Source organism: Diabrotica undecimpunctata, chromosome 6, assembly GCF_040954645.1.
Source record: "Diabrotica undecimpunctata isolate CICGRU chromosome 6, icDiaUnde3, whole genome shotgun sequence".
NCBI lineage: Eukaryota > Metazoa > Arthropoda > Insecta > Coleoptera > Chrysomelidae > Diabrotica > Diabrotica undecimpunctata.
Window position 1 is genome coordinate 36,253,966 of NC_092808.1, and position 25,396 is coordinate 36,279,361.

Genomic DNA, 25,396 nt, shown 5'->3' on the forward strand with positions numbered 1-25,396 from the left:
GTGTCATTTTTATTTACATAATGGAGATAGGCGTAAAACAAAAATATAAACCACAATAAAAGTTCATTTTTCTGTGTTGGAATTTTTTATCAATTTTACTGTCAAGTCTCCAAAAATGCGTTAAATAAATTTTATATTTATATTATATGCCTCAAAGATAATAGTAATTGTTTTAAGTGTTCAAGACATTTTTAATATTATAATTTATTGTTACTCGTTTCTCTTAATTCGCAATTGTTTGAAAGATGTGCATAAAAAATTAATATAAAGCTCATTATCTTTGGTAGGTAGATTCAGAAAATGCAATACACCCGGAAGACTTAACAAACAATTATCAAATGTGATTCCTTTATTAGTACTTTATAGGAAGATATATGCACAAACGAAACCTTGCCAAGCAGCTAATTAAAATTACCATTTAGTTTGAATAAATATATACATTAATTTTTTGTGATCACTCCAGTGAAGCAATCAATTATATAATAAATTAAATCTAGAACTTCCCTAGACCACCTTGAAATTTGAACCACCAAAGACAGATATAAACATAAAACTAGATACCATTTTCTATCGAACACTACTTACTACTTAGGTTAAAAGTTTTATGTAAAGTTTAAAACATGGTTCATTTAACAATATCATGTTTATTTATTTTATTGTCAGTAATTGAGAATAATGCGGGTGTCGTTGAAACGACAACAAAACTTCAAGGTTATTCAACAAAGTATGACAATTACGATGTACAGAAGATTTTGGACAGCACTAGATTGGTCAGGAGATACGTGGACTGTTTAATGGACAGGTTACCATGTCCTCCAGAAGGAAAGTTTTTGAAAGGTAAGTATAATGACAAAATTCCAAATAAGTGGCTTGAACTTTGATTAATGTTTGTTTTTAATAATTTACAAAACTTAAAAAACAAGACAATGAGCTTTCAACTTGAGCAATTATTTCATAAAAATCATAAATTGACCTAATATATATGCAACGCACAATAAACTTTTGTTTATAGATACTTATACACATACAATATTACCATTAATTTTTTTGTTTTATAATTAAATTAATGCTAATTAGTTTCTATCGGCTTCTTATTTTAAGAAACTCTGCGTATTTTTAATTTACACGTTTGACTGATCAGCATTTCAAATAAAAAATATTTTGCTTGTTAAATTCTAACCTTCTTCTTCTACTTCTTTTAGTACTTTAAGAACATTTGAATGATTTTTTATTTTTCTTTAACCCTCAACTGGGGTCGTGGTTTATTCTGCCATTAACTGCGTCCTGGGGTGTACCAAACCCCATTTTTTTTTTTAGTTTTTTGTGAAAATAATAAGGACATAATTCATTGTTTCGTTACAATTTAAAATCATTTAAGCTGAAATAAAACTATGTAAGCCCATTTTCCATTTATTTTTCATTAATAATGACAAATGTAAAAAAAATGTAACCTAACTTATTTTTCAAGGTTTTCTGACAGCAGAACATAATTTAGTACAAAAGAAGTATAAAAAATAAAATCACTATTTATTTCTTGATTTTTTAGTTTTATATAAAGAACAAGGAATTAAAATATACAAACAATCCAATTAAAATATATTATTATCAACAAAACTGCGAACTATTTACAAGTAACATTTTTCTAAATGCAATTCTTGCAAACATATGCCCTGCAGTCTCCGCACGTGGGTCGGGAACATTTGCTGCACATTTTTATTTTTTTGTCATTCTTTCGATCACAGATTTCGTTTCTGGTTCTGATTATTTAATTCTCCCCTCTCTGCTTCAGTTAAAGCTGTCTTTAGAATTCTATTGATACCCATGCGAAGCTCCCTAGGTATAGTCGGTTCGCTATATTTACGCGGGTTTCGGATTAACAAAATTATGCTAATGACTCATTGATAACCAGTTGCAGTAAACGACTTCCCAGAAGATTAGGTAAAAACTGCATTAATGGTCATATTTTAAAATACATTAAAATAACATTAGCGTAGGTATAAATTTGTTACAATATTGCAGTTGAATTGATTCTTTGCCAGTGTTGACATTGTATGTTTGGTGGAAATATTTAAAAATGCCCAGACGTGTGTTAGATGTAGATAGTCTAATTTGTAGTGTACATAAGTATTTTACGGATGAAAAAGAAAATGGCGGTCCTTTAAAATCGGTAATGTCTGTTCAACAACGCGTATGTGATGCTCTAGGAATTAGTGAAACCAAACTAAGAGGAGTATTACAAAATCGCAATAATGAACGGCCGAAAGAAGATCACCGAAAAACTCGCCTATCATTGAAAACGAAAGATATTCCAGATGGAAAAAAATTTGAAATTCGTGATACCATTTATCGAATGCGAGCCAACAAGGAACATGTGACCTTAAATACAATTCTCTCGGAATTAAAAGATAGAAAATTTGACGAAATTGGCAGAACAAGTCTATGGCAAGTGATACATAATTTGGGTTTCAAATTTCAAAAGGAGGATAACAGAAAAGCCCTTTGTGAAAGAAGTTCTGTTGTGCATAAAAGAATTAACTTTCTAAGAAAATATTCTAAATTAAAAGAAGAAAGGGCAAATTTTATATATTTAGACGAAACATGGATATTTTCTAGGGGTGCAACCAAGAGAATATGGCAAGATGATAACGTAAAGTCTATCAAACATACTGATGGAGAAGGGAAGCGACACATAATTTTACATGCAGGAGGGAAATCGGGTTTTATAGAAGGTGCTGATTTAATATTTTCATCTAAATCAAAATCAAGTGACTATCACGATAATATGAACACAGAAATGTTTGTAAAATGGTTACATGAAAAACTTCTCCCAGGTTTAAGTGAGCCCAGCGTAATTATTTTAGACAATGCACCTTACCATTCTGAAGTATTAAACAAAAGTCCAACGAATTCTTGGACTGTTAATAAAATTAAAGAATGGTTGACAAAGGAACATATACCATTTACACAACATATTTTAAAATCAGAATTATTACGCTTGGCAAATATCCACGCAAAACCAAAAACCTTTGTTGTGAATCAGATTATTGAAAGTTACGGTCATCAAGTGTTACGTCTGCCACCGTATCATTGCCAGTTTAATCCCATCGAATATATATGGGGAATAGCAAAACAATATTATGACAACCATATTGGGCCTAACGGTTATAGCGACGACGCAGTTCGGGAAACTTGGCGAAAGGCACTTTCAATTGTAACTCCAGAAGTGTGGTGCAACTGTATATTCAAGTGCGAGAAACTAATAAAAGATTGGACTCGTGAAAATAAAATAAACGAAATAAGTCCAATCATAATAACAATTAATGGTGATGACAGTGATGATGATAACGATTATGATATTTTTGATGATAATGACTGATTTTCATTTTTGTTGGTAAGTTAAATTTGTTTATTTTTCATTAGAAATTCTCTCCATGGAACAAATATATATAGACCATATTTTCTGTGTGAAGTGTAATATAAAATTATTATTAGGTTTATATTAGCCACATTAGACTCCAATAATGAAGTAATTCTCCTTATTGTACTGTCAATTATATAAAAGATTTTCCATTATTATTTAATTAAAAAAAGTTATGGATTATTTTTCATTTCATTTGACCAGTTGATATTTCCCCAAAGAGCAGGTAATTAAAACTGGGTACTTACAATAAAATTTTTAATCCGAAACCCGCGTAAATATAGCGTACCGACTATAATCGAAAATTGTACAGTCTTATATTGAGACATGGTTGTGCAAGTTGCATTCTTGCGAGAATTTTGTAAAAGGCTTTTCTCTCTGACACCTGCAATATTCAATATTGTAAAAAAATAGTCATTGGCCATCGCCTAGTTCGCCGGTTAATAGAATATGTGGTACAATTTTAATCTAGTGCATCCACATCACCTTTTGTTTGATTATATAAGTAAATGATTTCGGGTTTACCAGATTCTATGTTCTCACATTCAGTGTGGTGCATTGATGATATTAACACAACTGCCTTCCCTTTTTTTGAACGTAGAAAATTATAGTGTAGTCATTTGTAAAACCATAAATGGAAAATCCTTTAGCTATACTCCGACTTGGAAGGAACTGCATAGGTATTTCCTTTTTGTTTTGCTTGAGCGTCCCAACATAGGTCAGTCCTCGTTTTTTAATGCATCTATGACTTTTATGGATGAAAACCAATTGTCTGCTGTGACATTTTGGTGTGAATTAGCAATTGGATGACACAGTCTCAACACCGCTTGTGTTGGTTTCATTAAACATCTCTCCTCATTTGTAAGAGAAAAACCATCATTACCCTTACCACAGTAAATATAGCCATTATAGAAATATTGGGTACTTGCGTCTGTTAGGGCCATAATTTTCAGTCCATATTTCCGAGGTTTATTAGGTATGTACATGCGAAACCTACATCTACCACGAAATCCTATCAGCATTTTGTCAATACAACACAATTCTGGCATAGAATAACAGTCTTTATCACGATCATTAGTTTTACGTTCTTCTCGATCATATGCATTATCAAACCTAAAACAAAACCAATAAAATATTAACACTAACCATTCAGTCAATAAACCTTAGACATGCGAGCAACACACATACTCTTTTCAAAGACACAACAGATCTGAATATGTCTTGTTCCGTTCCATCTGTTGCAAATATTTCTTGCAAGTCTTCATCATTTGACTTGAAAATTGCAGAGTAATACAAGATAGCGAGAAATTCGTTTTCGTTTTTCATATCCTCTGTGAAAAGAAGGCTCCAGCCTTTTGTAGGTCCTTTCAACCCCGGAAGAACTTTTACCAGATTGTGTTTTTTGTTCTAATATTCAAATCTGGATTGGCTAGAACAGCACACCACTTAAATCGATTTTTACTAAAATAAAACTTTCCATTTGTTGTTTGTTGCCTCTCTTTTTGAAAAGAAAAAAATCTTAATCGTTGTAGTCCTCATAATCACTAAACAAGCTTACTAATTCATCGTACCACCGCCTTAGACTTTCATCAAAATTAGGCTCTCCGAAATATACTCTTTTGGAAGAACCTGCTTTTCCAGAAATAAAACACATTAGCGTCGTGGTACCATAAAGACCCCAAATGAACTTTACCGCTGGCTATTCAGAGCAATACTGAATCACAGTTGACGTGCGTATCGGAGTGGCTTACGAGTGCACCAACTTAACGGTAGATAGCGCAGCCAGGCATAAATGCTAAATTTGCAAGTTTTACATGGATTGAAAAAGTACTGCGGGTCCGCCTGACCCCAAAACGCCAGTTAAGGGGTTAAATACCTGTCTTACTTTGATTACAATCTTTCACTATCTACTTGTAGTTCTAAATATGATAGATAGAGTACTTATCATTATTTTTTTTCTCTTCTAAGCCATTCGTACTGCACACAATTGGCTTACTGGATCTTAAATTAACTGTTAAAAAAGTCTTAAAAACTTCGGCATATCTACTATGAATAGATCAAACACTCGACAGATCTTTTATTTGGTCAGGTGTATAGCAAGTTATCTTGTATCAAGGTGACATCGAACACTTTCAGAGCTACATTAAGTTCAGCGGAAGCTGCCTTGCTAGGCTAAGAGAACCTGATTGGTTTCAATGACACCTATTTTGCGATAGAGACCAAGACCGCTAACGAGGTCGCTCATCTGCTCTACTTTTCTATCTGTAGATTCACAATAGTCACCCATTTCTGAGTCATCTTCAAAGCTTACTCTTTTTGTCTCATGTATATTTTATTTTAACGATTTGGGCAGACACTGCATCACGACCATACCGTGCTATAATCTCCCGGAATGCACCAGCTCGCTGAAATATCACGCAGGAAACACCTTTCTCCTGTGTAGTTCTTCTTCTGGGTATGGTGCTATTACACCTCGGGATTGGGGAGCAGAGTTTGTGTTTGGTACCGGACCAGCTCGGTAGTACCTATCATAAGTTCTAAATATGATAGGTTACTTCAATGTAATATAAAAAACATATGATCCAGAACTTCGAGAGATTTTGTGGTGGCACTCAATAACATAGAAATTTGCAAGTATATGTAGATTGTGACAAATAACAGTGTTACGTCTTTCTGTGAATTTAGGCATTACATAAAGCAAACATGGTTTAGCTCGCTTTATTTTCGTATATAATATCATAAGAGAGAAAATTTTGCCGGCAATATTTTCGACTGGTATGTCAGTTTGTTGTCTGGCAATTTTCGCGAATTAAATTTTGACAGTTAAATCAGTTAAACTCTTTCTGATGTTAATTTTATGTTTTTATTTAGAAATCAATAATAATAATAAGCTATTTTTGGATATGGTTTTAGAGGGCTTGCATTTGAGTGACCCGTTAATTTAATTAACTCTTGTTCAGAAACACCTTACTTAAACAAGGCTGACTCAGCTGAAGATCGATGAGAACGGTTTGTTATTTTATGTTTTTTTGTGTCTATTCCTATTTTTTTAGCTGACATTTTTGTCCACTTGATACGGTGTTGATTCCAAGTGGACAGTTTTTGAACCAAGATCCATCCTTTAAGTTGGGATAAACGGTAAGAAAGAGTCTGTCTGATAAAATCTTTGGTCCACTTTTTTCCATTAATTTTAAAAATAATCTAACTGGGCATACATTTTCGTTTGATGAATTTCTTACCAGCCATTTGCTGCTTGCCACTTTTCGAACCGCCTTGATTTGTTTTGGAAAAAATGCTGTCGTATTCAATTCGGTCTTTAAATCCATAACATCAAATTTCTTCTGGAAAAAGTGAATCTTGAAGTTAACGGCCTCATTGCCTATCCAACCAAGTTCAAATGAGCAAAGGTGAAAAAACTTTTTGTGCTCCATCGGGGGTTTACTCGTCGTAGCTTTGGATGATTTTTGATAGTTCTTCGGTGGATAATGCTTTTGAACTGGGTTTTCTCTTTTCTTGAATACTTTGAAGCTGCCTCTGCTTGGTATCTCTGGCCAATCTTTCACATTTGAAAGATATATCTGTGAAAGGATCGATTTTTATGCCGTACTCCGTAAAATATTTTTCTTGTACCATTTTTGCTGTAGTATTCCACATTGACTTTACAGACGACTCTCTATGGTCTTCTCCATTGCCTTTCTTCATATTAAAGATATAATCCTGGAGAATTTTTAATAGTTCCGTTATGGTAGTATATCTTTGAAACGTAAAATTTCTCACCCGTAGGAACTCCAAAAATTGGGTGTATCCAAATCTTAATTTTTCGTCTGGATTCATTATATCTGTCCGAAATTGATTACGCCTCAATGACGTTTGTCAAACTGACAACAATAGAATTACCAGACACCTTCGTGACGGATCTGTCATAATTTTGTCGCTGAGAAATCACGGGAAGGAAGGCTATGACGTTTTATCAGTTAAAATTAGTCTAGTGAAATAGTCACTCCAAAACTCACTAAATTACAAATATCATAAATTTTATTTACATTAAAAATTATCTCCTACAATTTACAAGTATATTGCTTATAAAAACTCTTCGCTAAAACTACTAACCTATTAGTGCCTTCTCGGCGGGCTTATATAAACAGATCATATGTTCTAGAAATAACCAGCGAAGGGACGGAGGCCTAATTTCGTACGATGACACGAAATTCTAGAAATTTACCGCGACTAGAACATCGATAGAAACGGTGCGTGGAACATTCGGATGAAAAGAGTATTCTCGGCTGCGATAAAGTTCAGGTTCGCAATTAAGACATGTCACATAACAATAATATAATTTTAAAGCTTCTGTAACAAGGCGATTTCACTTATAAGTCGATCAAGATAAAAATCGTATTGAATTTTAGGGCAATCAAAGAATAATTTATAATGGCATAGTCGCCTGAAGATCAAAGGCCATTGTTTCCTTTTTAGGGACGTGCATCTTTAATTTTACAGTGATTTGAATCTTATTATATTACCAAACATTTGTTGTACTTTGTAAATATACCTAAAAAGCTTAAATACGACAAGATCTTTGGTTCGAAGTACCGTTACCAACAGCGTAAGCTTAGGTGATCGTGCTGGCTATTTTATCGCTTCTAGCCTTCCTATCTACCAATTTGGAAATTGGAAATTTGGAAATATTCGGTCGAGGTACAGCCCGACATCGTTTACATAATGTGATGTTTCTCTATTCTCTTCTCTCTTGGTAAAGCCATATCGTCTTCTTAGTAAGGGTTCCTAGATCAGGATATCTCTCTTCGTCTACCTTTATTTTTTCACTTATGGATTTAGACTTATCCCTGATGCTGCTATCTTTCTCTGTTATCTTACAAATAAAACACTGATATTATTTTTGTTTATTTTCTCACCACTACCAAAAACAATTTGGTTGACTTTATTAGTTTATTAAAGTAATAACTTTATTCTATTTATCTATTCCACACTATATGTAATATTTCTCCCTTTTGTCGTATCCTTATTACTGAGGATCGTGATTTCTTCCAATATTCCTAACAATTTTCTCCATTGGTCTCTACCTTTAGCTGCTCTGAGAGCTTCGCAGAATGAGTTTCCAGCTGAATTCTTAATTTGGTCGGACCATCTAGTTGGTGATCGTCCTCTTGATCTTCTCCCCGGAACGTTTCCAGACACAATTATTGTCTTCAAACTATCGTCACTTCTGCTAACCATGTGAGCGAAAAATTGCAGCATACGTTGGTTTAGAATGGAAACGTTTGTTTCCATTCCATTCCATGTTTTTCTGTTTCAATGTATTTACCAGTCTCATCTTGATATTTTGAGACAAAGAACTGTCTTTCCAAACTTTAGTTAGGCGACTCATCGCATTTTTTGCCATACCAATACGTCTCCGAAATTCTGCTTCACAGTTACCATCGTTAGTTATATTAGACTTGAAATAGAAAAAACTTTCCACTATCTGGTATTCCTGTAATATACAGAGTGGACCAAAAGTCTGGAAACGCCTAATTATCCCTTAAATGAATGGTCCGAAATATACAAAAACAGGGATACACCTATTTTGCAATATGAAAATTTGAAATTTGATGTTTGTAATAGTGCCAGATTTACGATTTTTCTGATATTATTAATTTAATATCAGAAACCTAATATTCTGACTCACTAAATATTAATAAGAGGAAATCAAGTTTGGTCGATTTCTTTATATTTTAATGTTCCTAATTTAAAAAAAAGGCCCGAACGTTCAAAATTATGAACGGATTCTTCTCTCATATAGATGTACATACGTATACGTATGTCCAATCCAAGAAATATTCGGACAATTATTGATTATTTTATACTAAAACAAAAATCAAATCTAAATCTAAAACTAATGACCTGAAAGTATACAGACGGCCGGAATATGGATCAGACCACCATTTACTAGTAGCTAAGGTAATAATCAATTACAAACATTAAAACTAACAGACCAACAGGTGTAAAAAATTAGAAATGACAGTTAGGAATCAGTGCAGTTTTTATATAAAATTAGATTAGTACAAAAATTGCAACAAACCAACAAAGAAGAAATGAGTACAGAGAAACTTAACCAACACTTTAAGAACTATTTACCAAACTAATATAAAAGCTCTGGGATACAGACAAAATACAATAGAAAAGATGTAGAATGGTGGAATGAGAATTTCAAAGGTAGAATTATAGAGAAAAAAAGAACTTATGAGCTTTGGTTAATGATAATGAGGATAATAAAGAATATAGAAGATGTACTAAAGAAGTAAAGAAACAGAAAAAGGATGTCATCGATACAAATACTTAGGAACCATAATCTCATAAGAGGGAAACACAGAAGAGAATATTCAAAATAAAGAGACACAGGGAAGGCGATATATACAAATGCTTAACATAAGACGCTCATGTAGAATACCACTCGTACCCTTACTAGATAGCTTTTGTAAGACTTTCCCGTTATTAAGTCGTAGCTCTATAGTCAACTGCATTTGAATCGGCTCGTCTAAGACCCTCCCTATATCTTGAGTTTTTGTAGGGCTTGATACAAGATTATGTCGTTGGAATACTTTTACTAAATTTTCGACGAATACCCATTATACAGCCATGTTTCTGATTGGTGGTATTGACATATAGGATTCTTTAGGTATCTTGTGTCTTTCCAGAGTGAGTATTCATTGCTAATCAATGAAGACAATTATTCGAGGCGTTTTTGTATTTTTTGCTTTGTAACCGTTTGTATCATTATTTTTTTTTTTTAATTTGAAGCAGCTTTATTGAGTTTGTTCCTATTACTCTGGGTTCTATTTTGTTTCCATATTTTTCCAAGTTTTCTTTTTCTGTGATTTTTTGTTTTACTATTACCGGGCAATATTCTTTGTGAGTTGATACACTACTTTGTTAGACTACTATGTCGTTTTTGTACATTCTTTGTGCACTCACTTAAAGCATTCTCCACCTCAGTTGGTATTTTTGATCATTATACCTGTTTTGATCATCAACCATGTTATGGTTGCACAGTCTTGGGGGCATAAGCTTTGTTGTAGGTTCGTATAAATAGTTAAGATAACTGAACTATGATCAGATGTCATGTCTAGGTTCAATTCAACTTTGAAAAGCTTAGTGTTAATACCTTTTCATATGTAGAAGTCTAGAAGGTTTGTTATTTTATTATGGTCCCTCAGCCAATATCTAATTTATCCGGAAGATGTAAACTTCAGATTGTTTCCTGTGATCGCTATTAGTAACTCCCGATTGTAAACTCCAAAGTGTTTGGAGAAAAGGTTCATATTGTTTCTTCTTGTTCGTGGGTAGTAAACTGTTGATAAGTTCATTGTTCCTGTTTTATTTTCTACTGCGGTACTTATGTCCTATATGTAATCCTTTGAGTACATAATACTTCAAACCGTTTTTCTCTATGACAGCAGTTTCACCACGAGCATTTCCATCAGGATGGTTAGTAAAGTAGCTGCTAAACTTAGTTAATTTAAAATAGTTTTTCTTCAAGAAGTGTATCTCCAACTATAGCATAATATCAATACTATTGTTAATAATGAAGTATTGTAAATTAGGGCTCAGGGCAGGTCTTTGGCATTTCAGGTGGCTATTTTTAGGACTTGTTCCATTAGGTCACCTTTATGACGAGTGTTGTTATTGATTCATTATTGCACCCATCTGTATTATGAGGTCTTGCATCATAATTTTGAGCACGGTGATTTTATTTGGTATGTCAGGTTTGGTTGGTGGGTTATTCGTGCCTACAGGTTGTTGTTGAACTTGTGCAATTTGACGTTTTTTAGAGTGTTACTTAATGTTTGCCTGGATTTATCGCTGAACTTTTAAATATAATTAATGCCGTTGTTTGTGTAATACACAACCCCGATAATTTGCCAAGTGATTTTCTTCACATTTTACACACTTTACATTGTTTTCTTTCACTTTTCTGTTGCAATTTGCGGTATGATTAGATTTATCGTATTTTGCACACCTTAGGATCATCTGACAAAAATTATTTGTATGCCAATACCTCTGGCATCTTGTGTACTATGATATACTGCGTCTTGTATGTGGGGCTTCAAAAATATGGACAATGTTGTTCATCATCATCATCATCTTGGTGCTACAGCCCTTAGAGGGCCTCGACCTTCTCAAGCTTTCTACGCCATTCTATTCTGGCCCTCGCTTGCATTTTCCAGTTGCCGACTCCGATCTTCTCGGCATCTTGTGTTAACCCGTCCATCCACCTCAGCTTTGGTCTACCCCGTCTTCTCATTCCCACGGGTTGCGCTGTTAGAATCTTTTTTATCATGTTTGACTCAGGGGCCCGGGCTACATGTCCTGCCCACTGCAGGCGGTTTCGCTTAATTATAGTGGTAATATCTTTACCACCAAACGTATGCTTGTAGATATTCTGCAGTTCAAAGTTATATCTACGCCTCCATATTCCGTTCTCACAGACCGCTCCGAATATCTTGCGTAGCACCTTTCTTTCAAAAATGGATAGAGCGGATTCATCTGTTTTCGTTAGCGTCCATGCCTCTGATCCATATGTGAGAACGGGGACTATCAGTGTTCTATACAGCCTTATACGAGTTTTTTTAGACAGACGTTTGTTAAGTACGTAAGTACTTTGATAGACCATGATAACACCTGTTTGCAATTATTATTCGCCTTTTTATTTCCTCAGATGTGTTATTATTGGGGTTAACCGATGTCCCTAGATATATGAACTCTTTGACTGCTTCGAAGTTTTGGTTATTGATGATTAAATTTGTGTCAACATTTCCAGTTCTTGTGTTTGTGTTAGTCGCCATGAATTTGGTTTTATTTTGATTTATCTGTAACCCCATTCGTTCTGCTGCTGCTACTAGCTCGGTTAGGATTTCCGCAGTTCCCGCCCTAGTTCTTGTTATAATGTCCACGTCGTCTGCATATGCTAGAATTTGGACTGATCTATTAAATATTGTTCCCCTGGACAATGTTGTTCATCATTGTCATTATTTTGTAGATATCTTTGTTAGTTGTTCCCCTTCTGTTTCAAGTCTACAAAAAATAGAGGGAGTAGTGGTTTGTTTGTTTTGTTTTGACTAATGTTCCAAACATTTACTACTTTATCGCCCAGTTGATTAATGTTTTCTTTAATGTATATTATAGTTGTTAGGTAATAAATATTCTTTAAAACAACTCGGAAATGTTTATCTTGCTTTAGCTGGTAGGTATGGAATTCTGTTTATTATTTTTTTTTTCGATAAATGCTTTAATGATTATAGTATAAGCTTCTCCCGATTTAGACTGTACTTTCACTTGATCTTTGCCTGTCGCTTTGATTTGATAGAGGTATTGTTTAATAGCTTAATTAGCGGGTCTATATTGTGTACGCTAGCAATAAAAAATGGAGACGGTTTTGGTTTGTATTTTTCTTTTCTTTGTTTATCAAATAAGTCTTCGTTATCATTTATATTTTCTAGGTTACCATATATGTTGTTACTTTTGTTTGTGCTGGATAACCAGTAATCATTTATTTTGTTTTGTAGTTGGACTTTCGCACTTTCTTCTGGGCTTCTCATTCATTTTTATAGGTTATCCATTTTGTGTTGTTACCGGCACGATTGGTTGTAAATGTGGATTGGTATCTCTCTTTGCGTCAGAATAAAGTTGAATTGAAAATTAAAATTTTAAAAATGAATCTCCTTTGTGTTAATTCAAGATAAATGAAAATTATATTTGTCTTCATAGAATATGTGCTCTCAATATTGGCTACAGATCGATTAGTTTTAATTATATTTGCCAGTTCGTCCTAGAATAATATCATTCATTAGCAACCAAATGTTTTGTTCAAAATAGCTTACATTATTTCTTTATCTCTAATCTCTTATTTAAAGCACCTTATATACATATTTTGTATTTGCTGTAAAATATAATTAATACCATACCAAGAAAGTATACATCATTCGCAACAAAACCAGTTTATGGAGACGGTCTTGTAACAATATTTAAATTGTACATGGTCACCGTATCTGTCTTCTTTAATTACTTATGTAATCAGTTTAATGTCAGCCTTATTATAATTCAGGATTTCTTTATACTAGTTTTGTTTTATTGTCGCTTACCTACTAACGTCATCCTTTTAGCAAGAATTGTTTTTACAGCGGGTTTTTTTAGTTTTGTTTTTAGGAACTAAATTTTTAATTATGTGAAACGTAATGAAGATAATAACATATTCAAATATAAAATGTAAAAAATTTCATGTATAGTTCCTAAAATATTAATAAGTTTTATATGAATTTACGAATTTTTAAATGTACGAATATGTCTCGATACTTTTCATAAAAGCGCATACGTTATATAAGATTATTCGGAATTAAAAATTAATTAAGGAGCATAAAGTACTCGATTATAATTATTATGTACAATTGCTTCAATTTAAAATTTTAATTAACAATTTAATAAAATTATTTTAAAATATTCGGTAATTTACAGGTAGGAAGAGTTTATGTAAAGATGTTATGACGTCAGACTCTATTTTCTCGTCATCATTATCAATCAGTATGCGTCCACTGCTGGACATATGTCTTCCTTAGCTCTTTCCGTTTGTCTTTGTCTTGTGTGGCTTGCATCCAGTTATGGCTAACATTGGCGTTCCATAGCCCTCTGAGTCACGCGAATATTATTCACTACATTTTTTGTGAATGTTTCCGCTCCATAAGTGAGCACTGGTAATACACATTGGTCAAATATTTTCCTTTTGAGACATATGGGTAGATCCGATTTAAATACATAGTTCTATGTGAAACCGAATTCCAACCGAATTTGCAGAATACCATGCTCGTCTAGATGTGCCTTTTTACAAGTATACTCTAAGACAGCGATTCTTAAACTTTTTTTTACACGTACCACTTATATAAATTCTGCTTCAATCGCGTACCACATATTAAAAAAGTAGATAATAAAATTTACTAATTTTGGCAAAAATGTAGAAAATGCAAAAAATAGAAGTTACAGTCTAACCCAGTCGAAAAATTCAGTGAGAAGGATGGTTCTGCATAGCCATAACAAGTGAATCGATATCAGGATCAATTGTGCTTAGTTTCATTCGTAAATTTGGGTCAATATGAAGCCTACTGCGAAATTTATTTTTCACTTGCAGCATAGCAGTAAATTCAGTTTCACACAGGTAGGTGGCAGTAAAAGGAAGTAAAAATAACAATGCTTTTTTTTGATAAGGCTGGATATCCATTTTTAATATTTAGCCAGAATTCTAATTTTGAAAACTCCATTTTCAAACTCCCATCACAAGATAGTTCTATTAAAGACTGTTTTAATGTTTCAGGAATGCTATCCAAAATGAATGGTTGTCGTATCCAAAGAAACTGAGCATAGTCTTCGTCAAAATATTCTTTAAAACCATCAATTAGCATTTGACAATGCTGTTTTATGTTAAACATAAGATCATCTTTAATCTTTATTTCATGCTCAACCACAAAATTTTCTAAATTGGTAAATGACTGCAAGTCTTTGTTTGAAACACTATTTTTCATCATATAACATTTCTTGATAAAAGCATTTATTTTGTCGTTTACCGAAAATCCATTATGTGATTTACCTTGTAAGCTTAAGTTTAGGTCATTTAATCGATTAAATATGTTTGCTAGGTAAGGTAGTGTTGTGAGCCACAATTCATCTAGTAACCGATCACGCAGTTCAAAATTGGTTTCCATTAAAAACACATGTTCTTCAGAACGCATCTCGAATAACCTGTTCAACATTTTTCCTTTTAATAACCCCCTTACCTTTGTGTGTAGCAATAACTGAATATGATCACTTCCCATTTCAGAGCATAGTTTTGAAAATAAATGTTTAAGGCTCGAGATTTTATGAAATTGACTATCTGAACGGCTTCATGGAGAACATGTTTAAATTCATCTGGCATTCGCTTTGCTACCAAAGCTTCTCTGTGGATCCCCAATGGGTAAAAGTACAATTTTCTGCAACCAGTTTTACTTTGGCAGTTGCACCTCCGTATTTTTTTGTCATGGCTAGGGCACCATCCGAAGAGAAACCAACACATTGTTTCCAGTCTAGTCCATTTTCCACAAAAAAATCATTGATTTTCTTGAATATTTCATCGGCAGTAGTTCGTTCCGTTAACACCTCACAAAATAAGTATTCTTCTTCGATTTTGGTTTGAAATATATATCGCACATAAACCATAAGCTGAGCGTAGTTTGTTACATCTGTGTTCTCATCAAGTTGTATTGCAAAAAAAATACTATATTTTATCCGGTTTACCAATTTTTCTTTAACATTTAATGCCATTATTTCAATCCTACGACGTACGGTATCATTGGATAATGGTATAATACTAAGCTGTTTACCTGAATTATCCCCAAAAATACAAGTTACCATATCATGTGCGGCAGGCAGAACTAGTTCTTCACCGATGGTATGTGCTTTTCCACACTTCGCAATTCTTAAACTCATGAGGAAGGATGCCTCTACTGTTTTTTGGATGCTGCCCGTGAAATTCGACAATAACTTTTTTGTGCCTCTCATCTCCGTTAACTTCCGAACGAAGTAATCATCCTTAGGTTTATTTTCCAGCACTGAATGTTTTGTATTGAAGTGGCGTTTTAATAGCGAAGGTTTCATAAACTGGTTAGAAAGAATTTCCGAACAGATTATATTCGTGAATGTAAATCCCATACTAATGTATTCAGAGTCATATTTCCTAACCGCCACTTTTAGTTTTTTAAAAGAACTCTTTATATCATCTCCCTGTATAGGCTCCGACTATGAAGTGGAGCTCGATGGACCGGGATTTTCAGATGTTCTGTTGTCTCTTTTAAGCCACATCTATTTTTTATATGCAAAAATAAGCACAAATCAGTAACATCAAATTACTCGTTTCGACAAAACCAACCACAACGACTGACGGCCACGAGAAAACTGATGACGTGAATGGACGAGAATCAAGGGCGGTGACAATTTGCCGTGATTCCAGTGTTGCCAACAATGAATAAGACATTACGCGCTTGTGGTTTCAAACTCACAGCTTTGCCATGCACAACGTAAAAGATAACATTTGTTATTAAATTTTATTAAAATTCTTTGGTTCATCTAGTTTATAGAGTACCACTTTTAAGTGCTTTGCATACCACCAGTGGTACGCGTACCACAGTTTGAGTATGGCTGCTCTAAGAGCATCGTGAACAGCTTTGTAGACACGGTATCTCCTTGCCGTACTCCTTGCTGTATACATAATTTATTTGTTTTTTGTTCAGATAGTCTTACGCTAGCTGTGGCATTTTGGTAGATGTATTTTATTATGTTAGTGTAGCGATGGTCTATTCGGCATTCTGTCAATGCTTTTAACATTTTCTGATGGCTTATGGTATCGAATGTTATCGAACTTCCATAAAATATTTGGGAGCAAATATCAACAGCCAGTGTACTCCAAAAAAGAAGCCTATCAAGAATCGAACAATCTAGGAAAACACTCATGAACATGAAAACCTTTTTACAAGATCAGACCCTAGTCTAGAGGTCAGAATTCCAATGATCAGATGTTATATTTTCCTTTTTTGCTGTATGGCTGTGAAAGTTGGACAATGGACTCTGAAACAGAAAAAATAATAGATGCCTTTGAAATGTATATATAGAGATGCATGCTGAGAATTCCATGGGTACAAAAAGTTACCAACGGTGAGGTATTTCGGCGCATTAGTAAACAAAAAGGATTACTCAGCATAATCAAAGAGAGAAAAAGATCAGTTGGAAGACGCCAGAAGTCGAGGCTGAAAGACTTGAGGAAATGGTTTGACCGCTCATCCATTGAAATCTTTCGTGTAGCAGTTTCCAAAGCTACAATTGCCATTTGGATCGCCACTCTTCAAAAGGAGATGGCGCAATAAGAAGAAATGAATCTCAAATTAAAGCAAATCACAAAATAAATAAAAAATTTTAAAAATTAGCCTAATTTATTGTTAATTTTATTATTTAAACTGAATATTAATCGTCTAGACATGTTAATATTTAATTTAATTTATATCGGCGTTACATATCCCTTATATTGAGTGTATTGAGCCATTTTATAGATCACATTATCATTTAACATTACTGGTAGTATCACCCAGGTATGTAGTGGATTTTAAAACATGTTGATTTTGAGAGAGTGGGAAAGTTTTTAAGCCACAAAATAAACTGACTTGACTTTTTGATTCCTGTTCTGTGCCTATCTTTTAAACTGTTTATTTAATTATTTTTTAAAGGACATGGTTATATGTTACTAAAAATTAAATATAAGTAATCTATTAATGGTGCTAAGCCCCCACATCAGTGATGATAATTCAGTTTGTTTTTTATGTATTAAAGTTTACCTGTACTTTAATTTTTTACGTACTTCTGTTTTTTATACTGTATAAAACTAACATAGTTCTGTTTGTTCTATTGAAAAACATTGAACTTTTTATATTTACAAGTCTATGGTTCCACGTTAGGGTTTTTAAACTATACTTACATCAACTGACAGCTATATATTCTTGTTCGTTTTTTATTTGATATTTTCTCTATTTATAAAAGGTTATTGGTGTACTTTTAGAATTGAAATGATGATGTATGGATTTATATACGAAACGTTTGCATTAAAGGATGAAGTAGCACAATTCTTTGTTTTCTTCTCTACTTGTTTACAAATATATATAGCCATAGCAAAGCTCTTGCTGATATTTGTAAATCTTTTACACATTTTGTACAGCTCAAAACGGCAGAAAACGATAGTCGTTTTCGTTTAAGGGTAAAAAAGTAGGTGGCGCATTTTGCAGCATTACACTAGAATAGTGAAACACTTTCGCTGGATTTCCGTGTTTGAGTTTGTATCTTCCCGACTATCTGAACACGTAGGGCATACAGAAATAACGTTATAACAGTCTATTATTACCAATTCATACACGGAAAGTTTGACGAATTGTGTTCCTTTCGCCGTTTATTTTTATATATTCAACATTTCAATTCATCAAAGCCATAGCAAAGCTTTTGCTGAAATTTGTAAATCTTTTACATATTTCGTACAGCTCAGAAAGACAGATATACATATCATCACCAACCCTAATTAAGTACACTGTAGGAGATAGGCCTTCCCTTTTTGCATCGAGACATAAGACGGTCTTGTGCAGTATGTACCAATTTTTCATCATATTTCGCAGATCAAATTGCCATCGTGTAGGTGATCTTATTTTGTTTCGTTTATCTGTTCTTGGTCTCTATTCGGTTAACTTGCGTGTTTACCTTCCATCGTTCATTATTGGCACGTGGTCAGCCCATTTCCATTTCAATCTGCAAGCTCTCTCCACAATATCTGTAACTCTGGTTATATTTCGTAGGTCTTTATTTGTGATCTTGTCTTTTATTATTACTCATATCATTGAACGCTTTATTCTTTGCACTATTCTTAGTTTTAAAGCATTTTTTTTTTTTCGTTATGGACACTGTTTCGTACCGTAGGTTATTAGAACACACTGATCGAAGACTTTCCGCTTCAGATTAATCAGTTAAGTTTTTAAAAGCACCGTATGCTAAATTTCGATAGGAGAAGGAACTTTAAGTAGAAAAAGAAACCAATAAATATTACCATTATAAAATATTTTGTTTTTACTGTTATAAAGTAAGATCCCAGAGCGATCAGACATAACTTATTTTCACACAGATGAAACCTTAGAGTCTGAGTAGCGTCTCGTGTGCTTTGAATACCTGCGTATTTATGAAACTTGCTGAGTGACACCTGGGCAGGTACCAGGTGAGAAAGTTAACTTAAAATAAGAGCTATTTAACTTAAATTTACATAACTGATTTTTATACATATTTTGTAGAATATTATTTTGAAAATACTGTAATAAGTGTCAGACACTTGTCATGGACCAGAACTTTTGTCAGACGCTTTAAAGCTCCACTAAAATTAAATGAACTTTACTTACTTTTACATGTCTGATTTTTAAATAGAGATGCAAACATATTTAATCGGATCGAAAACAGTAAGTATTCTTAATGTATTTGAATTTTTTACTCTGAGGCTCATGCGCACAGCACTCTCGCGCTCATAATTCTGGTTAACCAATTTTTGTGTTTGAGGGATGTTTGGTCATTTTAATTTATCTGACTGTTTCAATATAACTTTATTATCATTCCATTAATAACATATTTAAAAATTAGACATGTAAAAGTAAGTAAAGTTCATTTAATTTTAGTGGAGCTTTAAAGCGTCTGACAAAAGTTCTGGTACATGAGAAGTGTCTGACACTTATTACAGTATTTTCAAAATAATATTCTACAAAATATGTATAAAAATCAGTTATGTAAATTTAAGTTAACTCTTATTTTTAGTTACCTTTCTCACCTGGTACCTGCCCAGGTGTCACTCAGCAAGTTTCAAAATGCCACTTGCTTCCATTATGATTATTAACTTTTTCAATTACAAAATACATAGAAATTAAATTTATTTAATGTATGAGTCACACACAAACTTTGTCATTATGGTAATAAAGTAAAATACTTAGTTGTTAAAATTTAAAGAACATTAATTACCATTTATCGTTGAAACCATTATCATTTATGTTTTTACTGCCCTGACCAATTTTTAATAATAAAATTACACCAGATTCCTAAAATCACAATAATAAAATGAAAAAATCAATTTTAGTGTGATTAATCATTTATAATCTTTATATAATTAATTATTAACTTTACTGAGAAAAATAGAACTGGTGATGTAAAAAGTTAGTTTTTGATATATTTTCGTACGTTCTTAAATATATCGGCATTAAATATTAAAAACAAACAAAATCAAAAATTAATGTGAAGGTCCAAAGGTGGGTTGTAAGGATAAAGAAGAAGGTGTATTCAAGGCAAAAATTGAAAACCTCAAAACTTAACTGGCAAAACTTAACTCTTTTGTAACTATCAGATTTGTTTATTTTTCTTTGATTTCTTCCAGAAACTTCACACCCAACGAGTTCTCATATTGAGTGATTTAATTTTCGGCGTTGAACTTACCTTAAACATCTTAACCTAAGCTCTCATTTTTATTTATATTTTTATACATTTTTTATAAATAGTGTAAAGATCTAGTAAAGTTCCCATCAGTGGCAGAGCTAGCGTGGGGCGGAGGTGCGATCCTCCCCGGGTGTCATCCAGAGACCCGAGAGAAACCGAGTTTTTTGTCGGAAAAATCACTATCCAGGTGTGGACAAAAATTGGATTGGATTTTCGAATCCACGGGCGACATCAACTCACTTAAATTGGAAAATACTCGAGAATCAGTGCCGTTTGCTTCCTTACCGTCTTTGCCACGCGACGTTGCATGTTCTATCTCTTGCAAGATTCAACACGATATCTACCGATTAGCGATATGATCAAGACATCAAGATCCAAGATATATTATGATCGTATTTGTGCAGTTGTATGTTGATTTTTTTGACTTTGGCTTTTTGAAAGAAAGCTAATGAATATCACTTGAACTTATATATTGGCTTCGTTGATTATGAAAAGGCATTCGACTCCATAGAACTTTGGGCAATATGGAGAACTATGAACAACTGCAGGATAGACTCCCGATACAGAATGCTCATACATAATATTTCCAAGAAAGCTACAATGAAAATACAAATAAATGCGAAAACCAAAGCTATACCAGTCAACAAAGGAGTTCGCCAGGGAGATATTATCTCACCAAAACTATTCACACTTGGACTGCAAGATGTTCAAAGACATTAACTGGGTAGATAAAGGAATAAATGTTAATGGACGCAAAATGAGTCATTTGAGATACGCTGATGACATTGTAATATTCGCTACAAGTTTCGAAGAACTACAGACTTCTTCAAGCTTCGGAAAAGTAGTTCTTTAGATGAACTTGGAAAAAACAAAAATAATGACAAATACAGCAAACATTAGAGAAATAACGTTGAGCGACATAAATTTAGAAACAGTAAGTGAATACCTGAGACAGATAATGAAAGTTAACAAAGAAAATCAAACTGCCGAAATTACCAGAAGAATAAGATTAGCATAGGCAGGATTTGGAAAAATGAGTTGGATCTTGAAAAGCACTAAAATAGAACAATATTTGAAAACCAGAATTTACGATCAGTGTATCCTCCCTATACTCACGTATGGTTTACAGAAGTGAACACACACCAAGTCTAATATGGATAAAATAGTAAAAGCACAAAGAGCGATGGAAAGATCAATGCTCGGGGTGAGACTTATAGACAAATAAACAAACAAATGGATTAGAATCAAAACCGAAGTAAAAGACGCAGGAGAAGATTCTGCAGAACACAATGCCCTACTAAAGATAAAAGATGGAACCACGAAATACAACAATGGAGACTACGGTTAGGAAAGAGAAGCAGAGAAAGACCACAAATGAGATGGGCTGATCATTTTAAGAAGATTGGATGACACAACTGGAAGCAAGTGGAGCAAAATAGAAAACACTGGATTGATTTAGGGGAGGCCTATATCTACAGTTGGATTACTTAAGGCTGAAGAAGAAGATGTTGATTTGGGTTTTCTTGATTCTAAACGTCGCGTCGTATTATCGTTCTGATTTTTTCCTTTGTTGTTTTGATAGTGTTCAGCGGAAAACTTGGCATTTATTGTATTTTTATTGTTACTCTGTTGATTAGCAGTGTAGAGAGGTGCTTGGAAGTTCTTCTGTGCACTTTATCTTTACATTAAAGAGAACCATGGTCATATTATAGATAAAGCCATAGATTTGACCACCAAAAATATGAGGACGACGACATTCCCACCGAAAGATGAATTCGACGTCAAAAACAAATGGGTAGTGAGGTAGCTACCGATACAGGACTCACATTTCGAGCCGAACTTCAAAAGGGTATGTTGGAATGTTTTGTCCGATTCAATGTTAACCTCGAAACCAGATCAAAGTCCATTCATGATGTGGCTTCATTGTTCGAGCTTGTGTAGACACACACTTTGCTTTCCGCGAACAGTTGAAATTAGCTGTTTTAACATTTTGTGACTTTAACCATGAAGAGGTATCAGAAGCAGAATTCCTGCTAGAAATACCAAGGCTCAGAAGACATTTTCAAGCGGCTAATATTACAACCTCTAAATGGTTAGCTGTAGACTTTTTAAAATTCATTGTGGAATGGGATTTCATAAAATCCCTCCCAAACTGAATGGCGGCATTAAAATTGTTTATAACCATTTGTGTATCAGTTGTTTCATATGCGAGAAGTTTTAATAAGCTAAAATTAATCAAAAATTACTTCCGAGCCACAATAAAGCAAACAAGGCTAAATAACCTCGGTCTATTAACTATCGATCATGAAGCAACACAAAACATATATATTGAAGATGTGATTTCAGAGTTTGCTGCTATTAAAGCTAGAACAAAAATATTTTAATTTATTTACATAATGTAAAACAAAAAATAATTAAAGTGTTATACACTATTTACTTCAATTTCATTAATTGTAATTCTTAATTTTTTTAACATACGTTTATCGGATTTTCGTTGATTTTAACAATCTTTATTTTTAGGATTTGGGGTGACACCATTGACTACCGCCATAAGTGTTACCTGTGCTAGCTACGCCACTGTTTCCCATTATGTTTTTTTTTAATAAACTTGTTAATTTTACAGTCAACTTGTTTAACTGCTTAACAATCAGTCGTGTAAGCTATAACTACTGGTATTTGGATTTTACATTTCAATCTATTTCAAAACTGTTGTGTATTATTATTACTGATGTAAATCGCTCAAAATTATTACTTTTTACAATCATTATACCACTTCAAGTTACGATCTTATCATAAGTAGTAACAACATCTTCAAAATATTATTCTAAATATTCTGTTTTGTTATTTTAAACCTAAAAGTTATGTTCTTTTGACAGCATTATATAACTTTTTCTGTTGTTTTACTTTTCTGGTGTCTCATTTGATCAACAACAAGTCTCGGTATTCTCAAATTTCTTTTTTCAGTTTTTTTTTTTAATGGCAATATCTCTAGTCATCATCATCCTCCATGTGTTTTTATCTTGTGCCTCTTGCATCCAGTTTAAGATCGTTAGTCCAACGTATTGGTGGACGACCTCTGCTTCGGTAGGTATTACCTCTTGGTATCCATTCCGGTATTCGCTTTTTTAATCTGTTATCTGTCATTCGAGCCACGTGACATTCCCAGTTCCACTTCAGTGTTGTTATTATCTCTGTAACATTAGCCATTCGTGATCTTTGTTGTTGCTGGTGGTTTGGTATCTTGTCTCGCAGTGAAACGCCTAACATAGCACGCTCCATCGCCAATTGAACCAAACGGATTTTTGCACTGTTCTTCTTGTCATGGTCAACGTTTCCGCTCCATAAGTCAACACTGGCAACACACACTGAATAAATGATTTTTCTTTTAAGACATGTAGGTATGTCGGACAATTTAAAAATGTGGTTCAACTTGCCGAAGACTGTTCTAGTCAGTCTAATACGACGGAGAATCTCAACGGTTTGGTTATCTTTTCCTATGCGAATCTCGTGACCTATGTATTTATAGGCCATTACCAAGTCTATAGATCTTTATCTTACGTATATATCTTCGCTGACTCCAATATTTGTCATCGTCTGAGTTTTAGATAAGTATATTTAGTTTCAATCCCCCTTTTAGCGAAGAAAGGTAGAGCTGATTTAAAATCTTTGGCTAAGATCTTTGGCCTCATCCATCATATCACCTATAAGCACAATATCATCTGCAAACCTCAGATGGCTAAGCTTTTCTCCGTTTATGTTTATATCTTAATTTCTCTAATACTACTAGCCATATTTTTTTAAATTTATTTGGATTTATTTTCCCGTTCCAAATCATTTTCTCTTCAATTTTTGCCGTGAATACACCTTCCTCTTTATATTTAAAATCCACCGTTGGATCTTCACATAATTTTTGATTTTTTTTTTGTTGTTTTAAATATTTAATATCTTTATTTAATATCTCTATTTAATATATTTAAGAGCCGAGCGTACAAACATATAATAAAACCTAATGTTTTTACATCACCAGTTCGATTTTTCTCAGTAAAGATAATAATAATTAATCATATAAAGATTATTAAATTTTTTTTTTTTTTTTATTTCAACTTTAACGTGCTCGGCTACTATGGCCACTTACACAGGTACTATAACATGAATTTTCATTACACAAACATTAAGTGTTACATTAAGAATATGTTACAATAATACGGAATGATAATAATATGTTACACAATGTCTAAATTAAAATCTAATTATATTTTTTGATATAAGTGTTCATCTCTAAGGAATTGTAGCACAGCTTTTATTTGGTCAGGGTTGTTTAGGATATCTCGTACTTCACTTTTGAGTTTGTATTGTAATCTTCTGGCCAAATGTTGATGGCATTCAGTGAGAATATGTTTGATTGTCAAATATGATTGGCAGATTTGACAGGAGGGACGGATGCTAGAGGACATTAGGTAGCTGTGTGTGAGTTTTGAATGTCCTATCCGAAGTCGTCTTATCACAATGAGATCTCGTCTTGAGAGGGCTGAATAGTCAAATGTAGGCTGACTGGTTATTGACGGTTGTATTTCGTGTAAGATCGAACGGTAAGAGTTCCAATGCTGCTGCCAAAGGAGTCTGGTTCTTCTTTTAATATATGATTTTAGGTCCTTACAAATTTGAATTTTATCGGTGATTTCAGGTGATGCTGTAACAAGTTTAGCATAGTGATCTGCAGTTTCATTGCCTTCTATACCAATATGAGATGGCAGCCAGATTATGGTAACTGTTATGTTTTGGGACAAGATAATTTGGTAAGAGTCTAGGATCTTTTGGACGATTGGATGATCAGTAAATATATTTTTGATAGAATAGATTGATGCTAAAGAGTCTGTGCATATGGCAACCTGCTTATTAGGTGAA

The 25,396-nt window shown here is 33.4% G+C and overlaps 1 protein-coding gene across 1 annotated transcript in view; it reads left to right on the forward strand.

The window, feature by feature from the left end:
• Positions 1-541: 541 nt before the first annotated feature.
• Positions 542-25,396, forward strand: part of LOC140443388 (allergen Tha p 1-like) — a 48,398-nt gene continuing 23,543 nt past the window's right edge. Inside the window, exon 1 of the mRNA XM_072534626.1 lies at positions 542-837. Within this exon, the coding sequence (XP_072390727.1) occupies positions 621-837 (217 nt within the window). The 5' untranslated portion in view covers positions 542-620. The remainder of the gene's footprint in view (positions 838-25,396) is intronic.